General features: G+C 45.6%; 3 protein-coding genes across 3 annotated transcripts; 2 read left to right on the plus strand and 1 right to left on the minus strand.

Moving 5' to 3' along the window:
• Positions 1–240: 240 nt before the first annotated feature.
• LACBIDRAFT_334825 (uncharacterized protein) lies at positions 241–6,909 on the minus strand (the record flags this gene model as incomplete). The annotated part of the gene is made up of 22 exons (XM_001889654.1): positions 241–254; positions 284–462; positions 519–627; positions 678–695; positions 836–859; positions 913–936; positions 1,218–1,335; positions 1,394–1,614; positions 1,708–2,105; positions 2,344–3,292; positions 3,454–4,548; positions 4,601–4,678; positions 4,854–4,879; positions 5,468–5,478; positions 5,517–5,554; positions 5,941–6,050; positions 6,114–6,130; positions 6,216–6,334; positions 6,363–6,439; positions 6,498–6,576; positions 6,609–6,646; positions 6,842–6,909. The coding sequence occupies 22 exons, from the start codon at positions 6,907–6,909 to the stop codon at positions 241–243; spliced, it is 3,810 nt and encodes a 1,269-aa protein (XP_001889689.1).
• A 673-nt stretch (positions 6,910–7,582) lies between these two features.
• Positions 7,583–9,925, plus strand: LACBIDRAFT_316215 (uncharacterized protein; the record flags this gene model as incomplete). Its single annotated transcript, XM_001889622.1, has 9 exons — positions 7,583–7,585; positions 7,638–7,717; positions 7,773–7,854; positions 7,919–8,190; positions 8,361–8,420; positions 8,484–8,562; positions 8,634–8,767; positions 8,839–9,036; positions 9,097–9,925. 9 exons carry the CDS (start codon positions 7,583–7,585, stop codon positions 9,923–9,925), a joined length of 1,737 nt encoding a protein of 578 aa, XP_001889657.1.
• An 81-nt stretch (positions 9,926–10,006) lies between these two features.
• On the plus strand, positions 10,007–11,994 carry LACBIDRAFT_316216 (uncharacterized protein; the record flags this gene model as incomplete). Its single annotated transcript, XM_001889623.1, has 6 exons — positions 10,007–10,472; positions 10,526–10,722; positions 10,780–10,964; positions 11,019–11,206; positions 11,256–11,480; positions 11,531–11,994. 6 exons carry the CDS (start codon positions 10,007–10,009, stop codon positions 11,992–11,994), a joined length of 1,725 nt encoding a protein of 574 aa, XP_001889658.1.
• Positions 11,995–14,750: the final 2,756 nt, after the last annotated feature.

Here is a 14,750-nt window from a genome sequence, read left to right on the forward strand (position 1 = left end):
AAATGGTTGAACAAACGTTCTAAAAGAACCAGAGCATAGTGTTGCTTCTCTCCTGCAGAAGTCATGTTTACCAGCCATAAGACACGATCATGTCGACAGAGAAGAGCCATGAGTCCAGTATCAGAAAAGAACTGAGTGCTAGCTTTTACTCGTTTTTCATCTGCAGCAGTAAAAGAGTCACCACACATGTTCAGCACAGAGTTCGGAACTTTGAGCCCAGGCTCACACAAGTCAGGATTTTCATCCTTCTGAGGCTGTAAAGGAGTATCTTGTGACTTTTTACCTTTCAACTTGGACTTGGGCTCTGGGCGGGTTTCATTGACCACATCCTCCATCACCTTGACATCTTCTGAGGAGACGAATGCTGTATCTGGGTGCTTCCGAGGGGCAGGTGCCTCTTTACCCTGAGCCTTGCGTGACTTTTGCTTGAAACAAGCATCCAAGCATACAATGAAATCAACCCTTACAAAAAAAAAGTTGAGATCACAATAATAGTGTTGGCCAAAAACTCCACATACAAATCATCAGGCTTTGACCAATCTTTTCCACCAAAGCACAAAGGACACCGTCCTCTCAGATAATCACTTGGTCTTCCCAAGTTTGGTGCAGCAGTGTGCATATCCTCATCTAAACATTTGCTCCAGTACATTCCTTTCACTGGACAAAAAACCACATACCAATTTCAATATTATCTTCTAAAATAATGTGAAAACAGTTAGATATAAAACTTTTTCTGAGCCAAAAATGAGGGAAAAAAACCTTGATCAATATTATCTGTATTACACAGGAAAAAGAATTAGCATAAGAACTTTTTACTTAAAAGAAAAATAAATACCATTGGCCATTTCAATGTTTTCATCTGCAAAAAAAGTTTATTGTCAGCAGAAAGATTTCTTGTGGAAAAATAAATACCATCAGCCATTTCAATGTTTTCATCTGCAAAAAAAGTTTATTGTCAGCAGAAAGATTTCTTGTATCAAGAGCAAAAACAGAAACCTTGTTCCATTTCAATATTTTTGTCTGTTCAAAAAGGTGAATTACAAGAAAGATTTTTGAACCAAGTGAAAGAAAAACCTTGATCTGTTAAGAAAGTTTGAGTCATGTCAGAAATATATCTCAACTGAGCAAGGAAAATAAATCAACCTTGCTCAAATTCACCATCTTCTGTTCAAAAACTTTTTTTAGTGTCAAGAAAGCTTGTCATAAGCAAGAAATACCTGAAACTTTGCTTAAAGTTCTCATAGAATCCAGATAATTGTTGACAAGAAGGTTTTTCTTGTCAATCAAAGTTGCATACCACTGCATAGCACTTCCAAAACGGCGACGTAAACTATTCTAAAAAGAAAAAATCTCTCAAAAAGCAAGAAACTTTGACAAAAAATAATAAACATACCCGAGTTGTCAACTTGTATTTTCTGTTCCCAAGAAAAGCTTCCAATGTTTCACACCAAGCAGTAGTATTGGGAGCTGCATTTACAAACAGCTCATTTACAAACTCGAGCATGTTCAAGTCAACTGCAAGAGATGGATTAATTGGTGCGCATGGAAAGAACCCCAGTTCAAGGAGTTGAAGTGCTGGGGAAGTGCAATTGCAAAGGGAAAGCATCTCAATACCTGCCCAAATTATATTAGTGACATCTCAAAATTTATAAGATAACATACGCTCAAAAAAAATGCAAGCTACATTCAACAGTCTGCCTGACTCACAACCAGTGCATTGTGTTCGAGAACGAACTTGTGCCATATTTCGCAAAGAGTCTGTTTCATGCAGAAGTTTGACATATGGCTCCATGAGACTAGGAAGAACCTCATTCTCCCATCGCTGAAATTGTTTCTGCTTCTTCCCTGGCATCTGGACTGTATTACCATCATTCTCAAAGGTAAGAGTTATTGCCAGTGGCTCAAAGGGGTTGGAAGCTGAGATAACCTCTGGGTTAAAGGGCTGAACAAAATGTCCAGCTGGTGTATACAGATTTCCTAGAGCAGCAGATGGAAGCTTGGCAGCTTTATGAGGTTTCCTTGTTTTGGGTGCATCGTTTACAGGGAAAAGCTTGGCAGGCAAAGACTTAGCTGGCTTTCTTTTGTACATTGACATGATGAGTTTGCTGAGTGAAAGACACAGAAAGAAGGGGGGGAGGGAAGCAGATGTCAATCACAGACAAGGCATGCTTAAGTGACCCCCAACCTTCTAAAAATGGAACAAAGTTCACATGTCAATTATAAAGTCCGAGCACCAAAATAAACAAGCTGTGACAACAAAAAGCTACAAGTAATTATGAAGTTGGAATGCGATGTGGGGTGGAGGGGGCACGGCCGAAGTAATCAAAGAACGTCTGGCAATACAGTCCGACGGCCATTTCCTCCATACGTTCGAAGTAAGCTCGCGTTGTTGTCAACTTCCCAGACTCATCAAACATTGACATTGATGCCAGTGCTTCTGCATCACATCCAGGCCAACCCACGACAAGCACCTGCAAAGCTTCCACTGACTTTAACCGATCCCTCCAGTTCTCCGCGACAAGTCCGACATTGCTCCCCGGCATTCTTCCAACAAAAAATCCCTCATCATCCTCAGGGAAGACCCTCCGAACCAACTCATCTCGAACTGCTGCCAAATCCTGGGAGGCCCAATCAGCTGATAAAACTTGCTGGTCAAGCATGCGAATCTCCAAACGAAAGTTTTGCTCGAAAAGATTCCACACAATCTCAGCCGAGATCTCCGGTGTCAGATTGTCAGTATTGCCCTCCATCACCGAAACATCACGCCAGAAGATGGAATGCGGACGTTCCGCCACTTGCACTCTGGGACCAAAAAATGACGCCTGAACCTCCCTCGACGACTCCCCTCGGGTGGCGGTTTGCTTCTGCTTCGACTTTTCTGATTTTTTACATCCCTTTGCCCGAGATTTCCCCTTCTGTCCGGGTTGCAATGTTGATGGTTCCTTGGCCCGTGTATTATCGATCAGATTCATTTCCTTCGAGAAGCGATATAAGAAATCACACCAGTGTTGACTATGTGGGGCAGGCGAAGGAGAGTTGTCGAGAGAGGTGAACGATTGAAGCCACTGGCTCCGCGAGATCAGCCAAGCAAGTGTGAAGGTCTTGTGATTTGGTCCCTTCATGAAAAGCCAAGGGTCGGGGAACTGGTAACCACGGACACGATCTTTTGAGACCTTGATGCGGGACGGATCTGGATTCACCTGCAGTAGCGCTTTCTTCCACACCGGGGATTGAGGGGGTATGAAGACCTCCTCAATCTCACTAAACTTATCGCGATTGACGTTTGTAGTGACTGCGACGTTTTCATTATTAATAGAAAAGCAGCTAAGTTGAGAGTACATACCCCCTGACATACTCCCTGATGCCTTTGTTGACAATGAAGCTGGATTGGTGTCTATTGCAACAGTTTGTGAGTAAGAACTAAGGGGATTTCAGGGAAAAGCCATCACTTACAAGGAGAGGGTCGAACGACATCGCGGTCGCTTCGACTGGGCCCTGTGCCAGGCTCTACGGACAAGGAGCCACTTTGCACCTCCTTCACCACCGGCTTCGGATCTTCCGGTCCAAGACACCCTTCAAAATGTGACTGACATGCCTGTATGTAGAGAGTGCTTCTGGGCGATGCTGTTGTGATATCGGGATATGGGTGATTTGGAAAGTCGTCGAGACAGAGTTCGCGGGGATCCACCTCAGAAGGACGGCGATCGCGAATGGTGGCCAAGCTTTTTGGCGTTGGCGGGCGCACATTCAAAATATTGATTCGAGGGGGGATTTCGGCTGGGGTACAAACCAACCAAACAGGCGCCCCAATGCGGAAGAGAGTTTCGGCCGTTTCAAGGCTGTCGGTAATGGCTCCCATCACAGTCTTGTCAACGGGATGAACCTTACGGTTGGGTTCAAGGAGCCGAGCCTCCCAGACCTTGAACCAATCGACCATTGCGAGGGTTTCCATATACAGGCGTTGGAAGCTAGCCACGTGCCACACCAAATCCCAGTAGTAAAACGATGCGAGTGCGAGGCGGCCTGATGCGTCACGCATCCAGTTGGCCAAGAAGAAGAGACCGCCACAGATTTTGGGATCTTTTGTGTGGGCGATTTCGGCTACTTGGGAATGCAGCTTTTTGGCTTCTGATCTCATGACGTCCGCGATCTTCTCATCCAAAGTTCCTAAGTCTTGAAATGCCGAGCCTTCCACAGGCTTGAAATGCTTCGGTTGGACATCCCACCAGAGCCAGTGAAGGGGGTGGTTGTTGATGTCCTTTTCGAGCGGCCGCCGCAGCACGAACGTGAGATGGGCAGTTCGGCTGAACCACCATTGGGGGCAAATCGTGAAGTCCGCATGTGCGAATCGACCATTGGCACGAGCTCGGACAGGCAATGGGGTAACTGTGACGTAGGGCAACCAGGAAACATTAGGCGAAGTAACGACGCCTCGTCTAGGCACCATTTGACCTTCTGGAAGCGAGTGGATGGACGTCGATCCCGTGGAGGATTTGAAAGAATCGTAGAGCTCTCCCAGGACAAGGGCGTCGTAGGGAGTTATGTCCTCTACCAAAACAAATGGTTACTACAGTCGTAGAACGGCGTGATCGTAACTTACCACAGTCCCGCAGATTCAACGGCCACTTCGTGTCGCCATCATCATGATGCTCACAGCCATAACAATCTGGGCTGCCGTCTGCATAAGTAATTAGTTGAGTAATTAGTATTCTGAATGGAGGAACAGGTCAAAATGCATACATAAACTCCCCACTGTTTCGTTGTTATGAGTCCTTACGAGTTTACGAGTAAGACTCATTCTTTATCAACTGAGGACTTAGGCAAATTTTTCATTGATTCATTCATTCATTTACCTTTCATCACCGCGGGAACCTTTTCCCTTAAACAGAAAAGCAGCCATAAAATCAGGAAAAATCGTAAAAGAAATCAGCAAAAAATATGTAAAAATCAGAATATTGCTTAGTAAGGTGGGGAGGCTTTGTTCAGGGTTCAGGGTCAATATCTAAATATAGAAACCACCTAAAAGTTGCCAGAAAATCTGAAAAAAATACCCAAAAATTAAGAGTGATCTTCTCTGTTGCCATGGTGTTGAAGGGGCTGTGTCCAGTATTCAGGGTCCATATCCAAATATGGAAATCAAGACAACCATGTAAAAATATTGTCATATCATGCAATGTGACTATATTTTGAGACCAGCTTTCTTGCTCTTTGAGATATTGGTCAAAAATGCATGACAATTTCCAAAAAGTGTCCAATTTTTTCAGTATTTTGTGTTTTTCTCAATGAGGAATGGTCTGCATGACATTATTTATATATATCTATAAAGGTAAGGAAAGGGGCTACAATTGTTGTTTATGGAGCTAAGTGAGAGGCTGTGTTTCTGATACCGTGGGAATTTTAACCCAAAAAAGGAAATTCATCACAAATATATAGAGCATGCTATTATAGGTCACAAAATATAACTAACCATCCTCTTTCCTGAGATATATGCAAACAGGACTGTGGGAATATTTTACCATAAACAGAAAAATAGTTATAAAATTGGGAAAATTTGCTATAAAAAGAAAAAAAAAAGAAAAAAAGAAAAGAATAGCACACATTGTTGCTATGATATTGATGGCTAGGCTCAGAGCTCAGGGTCTATTTGCAAATATAGAACAAAACTCAGAAAATCATAAAGTGATTACATGACCAATTTCCTAATATTAAATTTAGAGTCCACAGAAAGGACTCATACATGCCATGCAAAGCACTGGCCCACACCCACAAGTTCCTCAGCATAATTGAGAGATACCTGTAAAAGAATCAGAAGGTTATTCGATATCGTTGTGGGATTCAAACGAAATGATGAGAATCACATCTTCGTACGTATTCCCGGGCTCGAGTATTCGTCACGAGGTGTGATTCCAGAGGGTGGATGGCAGAACAAATGCGACTTACTGAGGTAAAAGAGATGCGTAAATGAGGACACGTTACTCGAGTGGCCAGAGATCGTGGATGCGTAAATCGAAGAAAGATCGGACGTCGGACGCGTCAATCGAAGAAAGATCCTGGGGGGTGGTTTCAATAAGCACGTCAACGACTCTGCAGGTTGAAGCCAACAGTGAACTGACAGAAAGTCAGGTTCTAGCTAGCAACCGACGTAACGTCAGGTTGCTGCAACCGACACAAAGTCTGGTTGCGAGTGGGGGAGAGTGGGGGAGGCAAGGGCTTACCTCGAACCCGTGTTTGGAAAGTAAATATGGCGGCAATTGAGGTTGTCGCGTTGTGGGTGAATGGCAGGGGATCAGGGACGCGTAAGTCGAAGGAAGATGGCCGTATGGTGGCCAATGATCTGTGGGCAGGGATCAATCAGCACGCACGTACTGAGCGCGTCCAAGCCAGCAGTGAACCGACAGAAAGTCTGGTTCTAGCTAGCAACCGACGTAATGTCAGGTTGCTGCAACCGACACACAGTCTGGTTGCGAGTGGAGGAGAGTGGGGAAGTAAGGGCTTACCTCGGAGTTTTGAAATTGACGTTGATGTTGATGAAATTCGGACTTAGAACTTCGAAGATGACTGAGTTTGGCTTGAGACCTGAGAACGAACAAAAGAATGAAAGAGCGCACCGAGCACTCTTTCAAGCGCATTAGCGCCACCATGCCCTCTGGTCAGCAGACTCTACGTCGCTGAGTTCAGACAACCAGACTGTAGTCGGTCGTTGCTCGCGCCATTCAACCAGACTGTAGTCGGTTGAAGCGGTCGATCGAATGGAGCGCACGCCCAACGCAAGATATGCAAAATTGCCACTGTGGGCCTCTATGCAGCCAGCGCCATAAAACACCATCAAAGCCCGCCTCACAGCAGACTCTGCATCGCTGGCTTAGGTCGACCAGACTGTAGTCGGTTGAACCTGTCGATCAGGACCATCATACGCCCAACGCCCCCTGCAAAATCACCGCCATTAGCCTTTATGCAGCCAGCACCAAAATACGCCGTCAAAGCCCGCCTCCCAGCAGACTCTATGTCGCTGGGTTAGATCGACCAGACTGTAGGCGGTGGCACCTGTCGATCATGACCGATTAGCGCGCGCCCAACGCAAGGAGCGTCTTGCAATTCTATGCTTAAAATCGAGCTTGACCAGCTGGTCTGGAGAGACACAGTCGTTTGTGTCTCCGCGAGTTCAAATCTCGCGGCTTGAATCCGTCTCCCTTCCGGGATTCCCTGGCTTCAGCATCGTATCAATATCGAACAGCATATCGTGATGGTGAGCATCCTTTCTTATTCCGTTCCTGCTCCTCTTTTTTCACCACCACTTCCAGCATTATTATCTACAGGTTTTATGCTTAAATTCAAGCTTGACCGACTGGTCTGGAGAGACACAGTCGTTTGTGTCTCGGCGAGTTCAAATCTCGCGGCTTGAATCCGTTCCCCTTCCGGGATTCGCTTATCCAGGGCAATAGTGCATCTCAGGCTTCGCTTCATACGCCACACCTCTCACTACTGTTTTACAGGAATTGTGTGTTACTTTGCTGCGAGTTCAACTCTCGCGGCTGAATTCGTGCCCCTTCTGGGATTTATACCCCACATCTTATCCAGGTGGATGGTGCGTCTCAGATCTCATTTCATACCCCACATCTCTCACTATTTTTTTGCAGGATTTGTGTGTTACTTTGCTCAGCGTGGATTTGTTTATGCGATCCTCCTCCTGCATCTCCACTTCGCATCAATTGCTTACGTGAGTCTTTAGTTTGCCAGCACTCTCTCGTTTACATTCCACATTCCTTTACCAGCAAATACCACAATCTTTCAAAAGACACATCCACCTCAAACCTCCACTACCTGTCAAACATGAACCGTCGTCTTCGCTCCGCGGTACGTTACCCTCAATATATATATATATTTGCTTCTATCTTGGAATCTAATGCCTGCCCGACAGACTATATCCACCAAGGAGAATGTGCCTGACGTGGCCCCACCTAAGCGGGGACGGCGCGCTTCCATCCACACCTCTTCTGCCCCCAGCATTGAAGCTGCTGCTGACCCAGGGGCGCCTTTCTCCCCTGCCAACGACGCTGGCCGTCAAGACGTTGGGTACACCCAAGTCAAGTACGGGCCACCCAAGAAGAAGTCCGCTACTGCTGCCGCAGAGGGGCCCTGGCGCCCTTCGAATGCCAAAGTCTTGTTTGATGGCGTGCACCTCCCTGCGAGGTAAGTTTATTGGTCTTAATCACTCATTCCCCACACGCAGAGCAGACGTAAGTCGCTCGAATGCTGCTAGACTTTGTGTCAGTAGCAAATGGTCAACCTGACTTTGGTCGGTTGCCACGCGTTCATTGCTCGCATGTTGGCTGCGCAAATACTTACTGATCGGCCAACAGGAATGTAGCCAACGAAGCGGCTGTTCGACCCACTGCCAATGCTCAGACTTCGACCGCAAGGTAAATTACTTTTTCTTAATTTTTCATTCCTGGCAGCACAAATACTTACTGATCTACCAAAAGGAATGTAGCCAACGAAGCGGCTGTTCGACCCAAGGCTGCCGATGGCCCAGCTTCTGAGGCTGCAGCCCATCCAAATGCTGCTCGTTCAAGCGTTATCGGGTAAGCATCTACTCCTTTTTTTTTCGCTTTTCTGGGCTGCTTTCGACGAAGTGCCACGCGCTGCTTGTGTTGCTCTGGTTTAGCCGTGTGACCTCGAGGGTGTGGCTTTTGTCCCTTCAGCAGACTTTGGTCACTGGCATCCTGCTAGACGTTACGCCAGCAGAAATTTCTTCAACCAGACTTTGGTCGGTTGCTTTTTCTTTTCCTTTTTCCGTAACTCATAACATCCCTCGTGGTATTGTTGCGGCAGATCCAGGCATGCGTCCAACAATCCTGGGAATTCTGCCGTTCAGAAACCAGCTCTCAAAACGTACGTATCTGCGTGTAAGTCGACTCCTCCGGAACCTGTGGCCCCAGCTGCCATCACCGCAAAGAAACCCGCTCTCAAAACGTACGGGTCTGCGCGTAAATCGACTCCTCCGGAACCTGCAGCCCCAGCGTCCAGCGCCACGAAGTTAGTAAACTTACCTGCCGTTTCAACACATGTTTAATCTCACGCGACCTTTGTTTTTAGTGCGGACAACAGCAACCACACCCTATCCGACTTGACCTCCACCCATTCTGATGACGAGGACATCACCCTGCCTGACCAGCCAGAGGAGGCCAATAGCTTCTCAAGCTTCGACATCAATGACTTGCCTTCAGATGGACGGGTACTCACCGGCATCAGGAACCAAGACTTCCATCCAAGGTCATTGACGATCCATGACCTCGACTACGACGAGGTCCAGGAGATGCGAGAGGCATGCGAGTCCAAACACACGGCGTATTGCTTCAGCTACACCGACCAGACCACCCAGTACTACCATGGCCGCGAGATGACAGAAGGCTGCCAGACTGCAGCCAACTGGTTCACTAAATATTTGGAGGACGACACCAAGCAGTGGCTCCTGATCCTGCAGGGCTTTACAGCCCCTCACTTGCCCGAGAACTACGTGGATGCCCTCAACATTTTGAGGGAAGAAGACGAACTGCACGTCAACTCGTACGTCATCAAGGCGGCGATGGCACTGGACAAGACTCGCAACTCTGGAGAGGACCCTTTCGAGATCCTCTCCCTGGAGGACGATCTTTCATGGGACGATAAGAACGGCATGCAATCGCTTCTCTGCTCGGAGGCAGTCACTTATCGCTTCACCCAGCCTTGGGATGGTGGGCACCACCACTATCAAGGGTCTTTGCCCCAACGTGGGGAGCAGGATGCCGCGGATCGCTTGATCCAGGTATTTTTGGAGGAATCGGGGGAATATGTCCCCATTCCTGAGGGGTACACTGCTCCTCGGGAACCTTACGACCACATCGACACCCTAAATTGGGAGAAGATCGCCCATGAGAGGGCTTGACGCCGCCAAATCTTGGCTTCGCAGGGAGTCCCTGAAAGCGACATAAGTGGCTCGGATTGGGAAGTGGCTCGGCAGGAGTTGATGCGAGATCGCGCCAGGCGAAAGGAACGAGGGGATGAAGTCACCGATACGGAGGATGAGGACGACGAAATGGAGGAGGAAATGGAGGAGGGTACACGAAGCAGGCCACACTCGCGTTCGGCCTCTGTCGCAAGGAGTGCCCGCTCCACTTCTTCCGCGCCGTCGACTCCACCTGCAACTTCGGCTGCAGAAATCCTTGCTGAGCTTGGGATGTCGTTGCCAGTGGAGGATGCAGTACTCGAGGCCATGTCGTCGAAAAAGGTTACAATTTTCGAGCAGTCCTGCTACACACTATTTGGTGAGTATGTCTGCCGAATGGCGGCCGAGTTGGGCATGCAATATGGAAGGCGATCCGATTTCGTCTTGGAGCGAGCTAACCTCCTTTTGAAGGAAAAACGAGGGCCTAACAGAGCAAACAAATTCCGAACCTATATTAGCCGGACTCGCCAGGATGAGATGCAGGGAAGTAAGTTGGAGCAATTTTTCAACTTTGCAAACATTTAATAGCATTTTTGACAGTGACAAAGGAAGAAAAGGTCAAATTTATGGATAAGTGCTATGCTGAGTACATGCAAGGCACTACTACCGGTGAGGAACGAGAAGAACGAATGCAAGAAGTCTATGAGTACCTTCAAGACGACGTGGTGGGAGGGGGTTCCTCAATCGTCGCACCAGAAGTTCGTTTTGAACGCTGGCGCGCGATGATTGAGCGTTTGGTTAGTATTTTTCCTTCATTCACTTTGCAAAAAAGTTTTTAGATAGTAACATTCTAGCTTAACATCATCCGGCGCACCGACCCCGAATTCGACGTCGCGGGCATTATGGTCTACTCGGGAGACAACCCCTCGGCACATCAAAAGGATGGGCTTTTTGTCAACTCGTCGTTTTTGAAGGACCTCTTTGAGCGCGAGGAATATCCGATTAGAAAGTGGACTGATATCTTTGCCACAACCGTTCGGTAGTACATGTGTTAAATGGTTTTCGCATTTTTCTGATTAACTTGGCACGACAGGGCCGCTCGATATCAGCAGGATTTGCGGCAAGTTTTAGATATCGACGGCAACCACGAAGGAAGCAAGGACGTGCCCGTTTCGGTGAACACCAGCCGAAAGACTTCAGGAATGAGTTCATCTTCTGAAAGGTATGCACCTTCGAAGGATAGTCAAAAGGATTTCAAGCAGATCTTTATGGCCAAATGGCGTAAGTTGGGCATGCAAATTATCATTGAATTTTATTTAAGTTCACCCAGATGAGACCGTTCCGCGCCCAAAGAGTAAAAGAACAACAATGCTGTTGACAACATTTGCAAACTATGCAGAGACGGAGAAGGTCGCACTCACTGGATGGCCTTCACACAAGGTGGACACTCCCTTGGGCCCGAATTTCGTATCTGGCAAGCTATCTCATAAACAATGGGCGTTGCTTGCAAATTTGTTGGACTCGGGGAAGATGAAGATCAGTCCTTGGGATCAAAGTAAGTCCTGTCCACAGTTTAATTGCCCATCACGATCATGACTTCAATAGAATTTCTCCAAATATCGGAGGATAATGCCCAGTATGGCGAAATCCCTCTGGTTTCCAGTTCTAACGGCAAGGCGATGGTTTTTGTGAAAGATTCACAACAGTGGATCAATCAGTTCTGCAAGATTCAAGCTGATGGGAAGAGAGTGGCAGGGAAAAGGCACCATGCTGAGGTAGAGGCTGAGGTAGAGGGGGATGAAGGCACTCAAAACCTTCAAGGTCCATCGTCTTGTCCATCTTCCCCGCCATTGAAGAAGCGAAAAGTCAGCTTTGTTACTCTTCCCAAGGCCAGCTTTTATGACAACCATCGTGGTGCCCCGAAATCGTACAAGGTCAATCCTCGTTTCCTTAACTCCACTTCCACCCCTTCGACTTCGAAACCAACTCCTCAAGTCACTAAGGAAACTGAAGCATTTTTCTGCGCTGTTAAAGGTTCCTCGGCCTCCTCGTCTTTGAAACGTTCTTGATAATGTAAGTCTTACCTTACAATTGTGTCATGATCATGCTTACCGTTGAACCAAAACCAGCCTCTCATGGAAGTCTACCACCAACAATTTATCCTTACAAGCGTCCCACCCATTTACTTTACAAGTCTTTAATCATTGCTTACCACTGAGCCTATCCTTACTAGCTGACCTCCTTTCTTGTTGGTATTGCCTCGTTTTATAGCTTTACTTTACAATTGTTTGATCATGGCTTCTCTTTGAACTGCAACTATTCCTTCATTAATGTCCACCACTACATTTAGCGATATCTGGGTCAATAGATTGAATTCAGATCCAAGAAATGTTGTGAAATGTTTTTTGATAACTTCAAAAATGTTTGGCTAGGGTAAGAAATATTTGTGTAAAGAATTTCATTTCATTTAAGATATTTTTCTTAAGTTCACAAATGATTGGGTCCAAGAAATGTTTGTAAGTTATTTCTGCCCAAAGTCAAAAAAAAGCTTGACTGGTCAAGAAATATTCTTAGAAATGTTTGGACTCCCAAGAAATCTTCATGAGAAATTTCTTATCAGGTTGAGAAATGTTTGTTGGGTTAGAAAATCTTTATAAAAATGCGAGATATTTTCTACAAGTTAAGAAATATTTGTGAGATATTTCTCATCAAGTTGAGATATGTTTGCCTGGCTAAGAAATCTTTATGATATATTTCCAATATTTTTTAGAAGTTAAGAAATGTTTGAGTTCCAAAGAAATATTTCTCATCAAGTTGAGATATGCTTGTCTGGCTAAGAAATCTTTATGATATATTTCGGATATTTTCTACAAGTTAAGACATGTGGGGGTTTGACTGAGGGGGATGGTAGGCAGTAAGGTGCACTTGGAGATCTGGGAGCTGAAGTAGAGGCAGAGGTGGAGGGGAGGGTGGGCAACAAAATGGAATCAGATGACAAGGCCCAATGGGCAAGGAAGTGGGTGATTGTGTGCATTGAAATTGAAGATGTTGAGCAGGGATTTGCTCAAGAGAGAAAGATAGTGAGAGAGACACTGAGCAGGACATTGTCAGGAGAAACTTAGATGAGTTTTGTGAGTGGTAAACATGGCAGATAGAAGCAAACAAGCTTAGATGAGTTTTGAGGGGTGAACATGGCAGATAGAAGCGGGGTGTTGGTGAAAACAAACTTACCTTAGAGTGGTGGACATGACAGATACAAGCAGGGTATTGGTGAAAACAAACTTACCTTAGAGTGGTGGACATGACAGATACAAGCAGGGTGTTGGTGAAAACAAACTTACCTTAGAGTGGTGGACATGACAGATACAAGCAGGGTGTTGGTGAAAACAAACTTACCTTAGAGTGGTGGACATGACAGATACAAGCAGGGTGTTGGTGAAAACAAACTTACCTTAGAGTGGTGGACATGACAGATACAAGCAGGGTGTTGGTGAAAACAAACTTACCTTAGAGTAGTGAACATGGCAGATAGAAGCAGGGTGTTGGTGAACATGGCAGGTAGAAGCAGAGTGTTGGTGAAAACAAACTTACCTTAGAGTGGTGAACATGGCAGGTAGAAACAGGGTGTTGGTGAAAACAAACTTACATGAGTTTTGAGGGGAAAAAAAGCAATGTACAAAATGTTGCACAAAAAAAAGTTTTTTTTCTGAAACTGGGACCCCAGATACCCCATGACACTGGTCGGAAATGTTCTAGCCATGTGACAAGGCAAAAAGATTTTTGAGCAGTGTGACATGGCTAGAACATATCCAAGCAATGTCACACCACTGAAACATTTTTAGCCACTCTGGCACACCTCAAACATTTCTGGCCAGTTTGACTTGGCTCAAATATTTCTTACCAGTCTGACACACTTCAAACATTTCCTACCACTCTGACATGCTTCAAACATTTCCAACCACTTTCAGATGGCTAGGATATTTTTCAATACAAAATATCAACCCAAACATTTCTAGTCACAATCTCAAAGGTCAAACATTTTCTACCCAATCCAATATTATATTTTCTCCCAATGGCAAAAAAATAAATGGCCGGCACAACCTATTAGCCTGGATACATTCTTACATTTTACAAGGCTAATAGCTTGGTCAAGGTGGGTGACTGAAGTGATTTCATATCCCTGCCTGGGCAATTTCATATCCTTGCCTGGGCAATCTCATATCCCTGCCTGGGCTACTTCATATTCATTTCATTTCTTGCCTTAGGCAATTTCATATCCCTGCCTGGGTGATTTCATATCCCTGCCTGGGTAATTTCATATCCTTGCCTGGGCAATCTCATATCCCTGCCTGGGCTACTTCATATTCATTTCATTTCTTGCCTTAGGCAATTTCATATCCCTTCCTGCATAATTTCATGTCCCTGCCTGGGCAATTTCATATCTATTTCATTCCCTACCTTGGGCTATTTCATATCCTTGCCTTTGCAATCTCATATCCCTGCCTGGGCTATTTCATACTTGTGGGTGTGGGCCAGTGCTTTGCATGGCATGTATGAGTCCTTTCTGTGGACTCTAAATTTAATATTAGGAAATTGGTCATGTAATCACTTTATGATTTTCTGAGTTTTGTTCTATATTTGCAAATAGACCCTGAGCTCTGAGCCTAGCCATCAATATCATAGCAACAATGTGTGGTATTCTTTTTTTTTTTTTTTCATTTTATAGCAAATTTTCCCAATTTTATAACTATTTTTCTGTTTATGGTAAAATATTCCCACAGTCCTGTTTGCATATATCTCAGGAAAGAGGATGGTTAGTTATATT

Source organism: Laccaria bicolor, genomic scaffold (assembly GCF_000143565.1).
Source record: "Laccaria bicolor S238N-H82 LACBIscaffold_70 genomic scaffold, whole genome shotgun sequence".
In the NCBI taxonomy this organism is placed as follows: Eukaryota; Fungi; Basidiomycota; class Agaricomycetes; order Agaricales; family Hydnangiaceae; genus Laccaria; species Laccaria bicolor.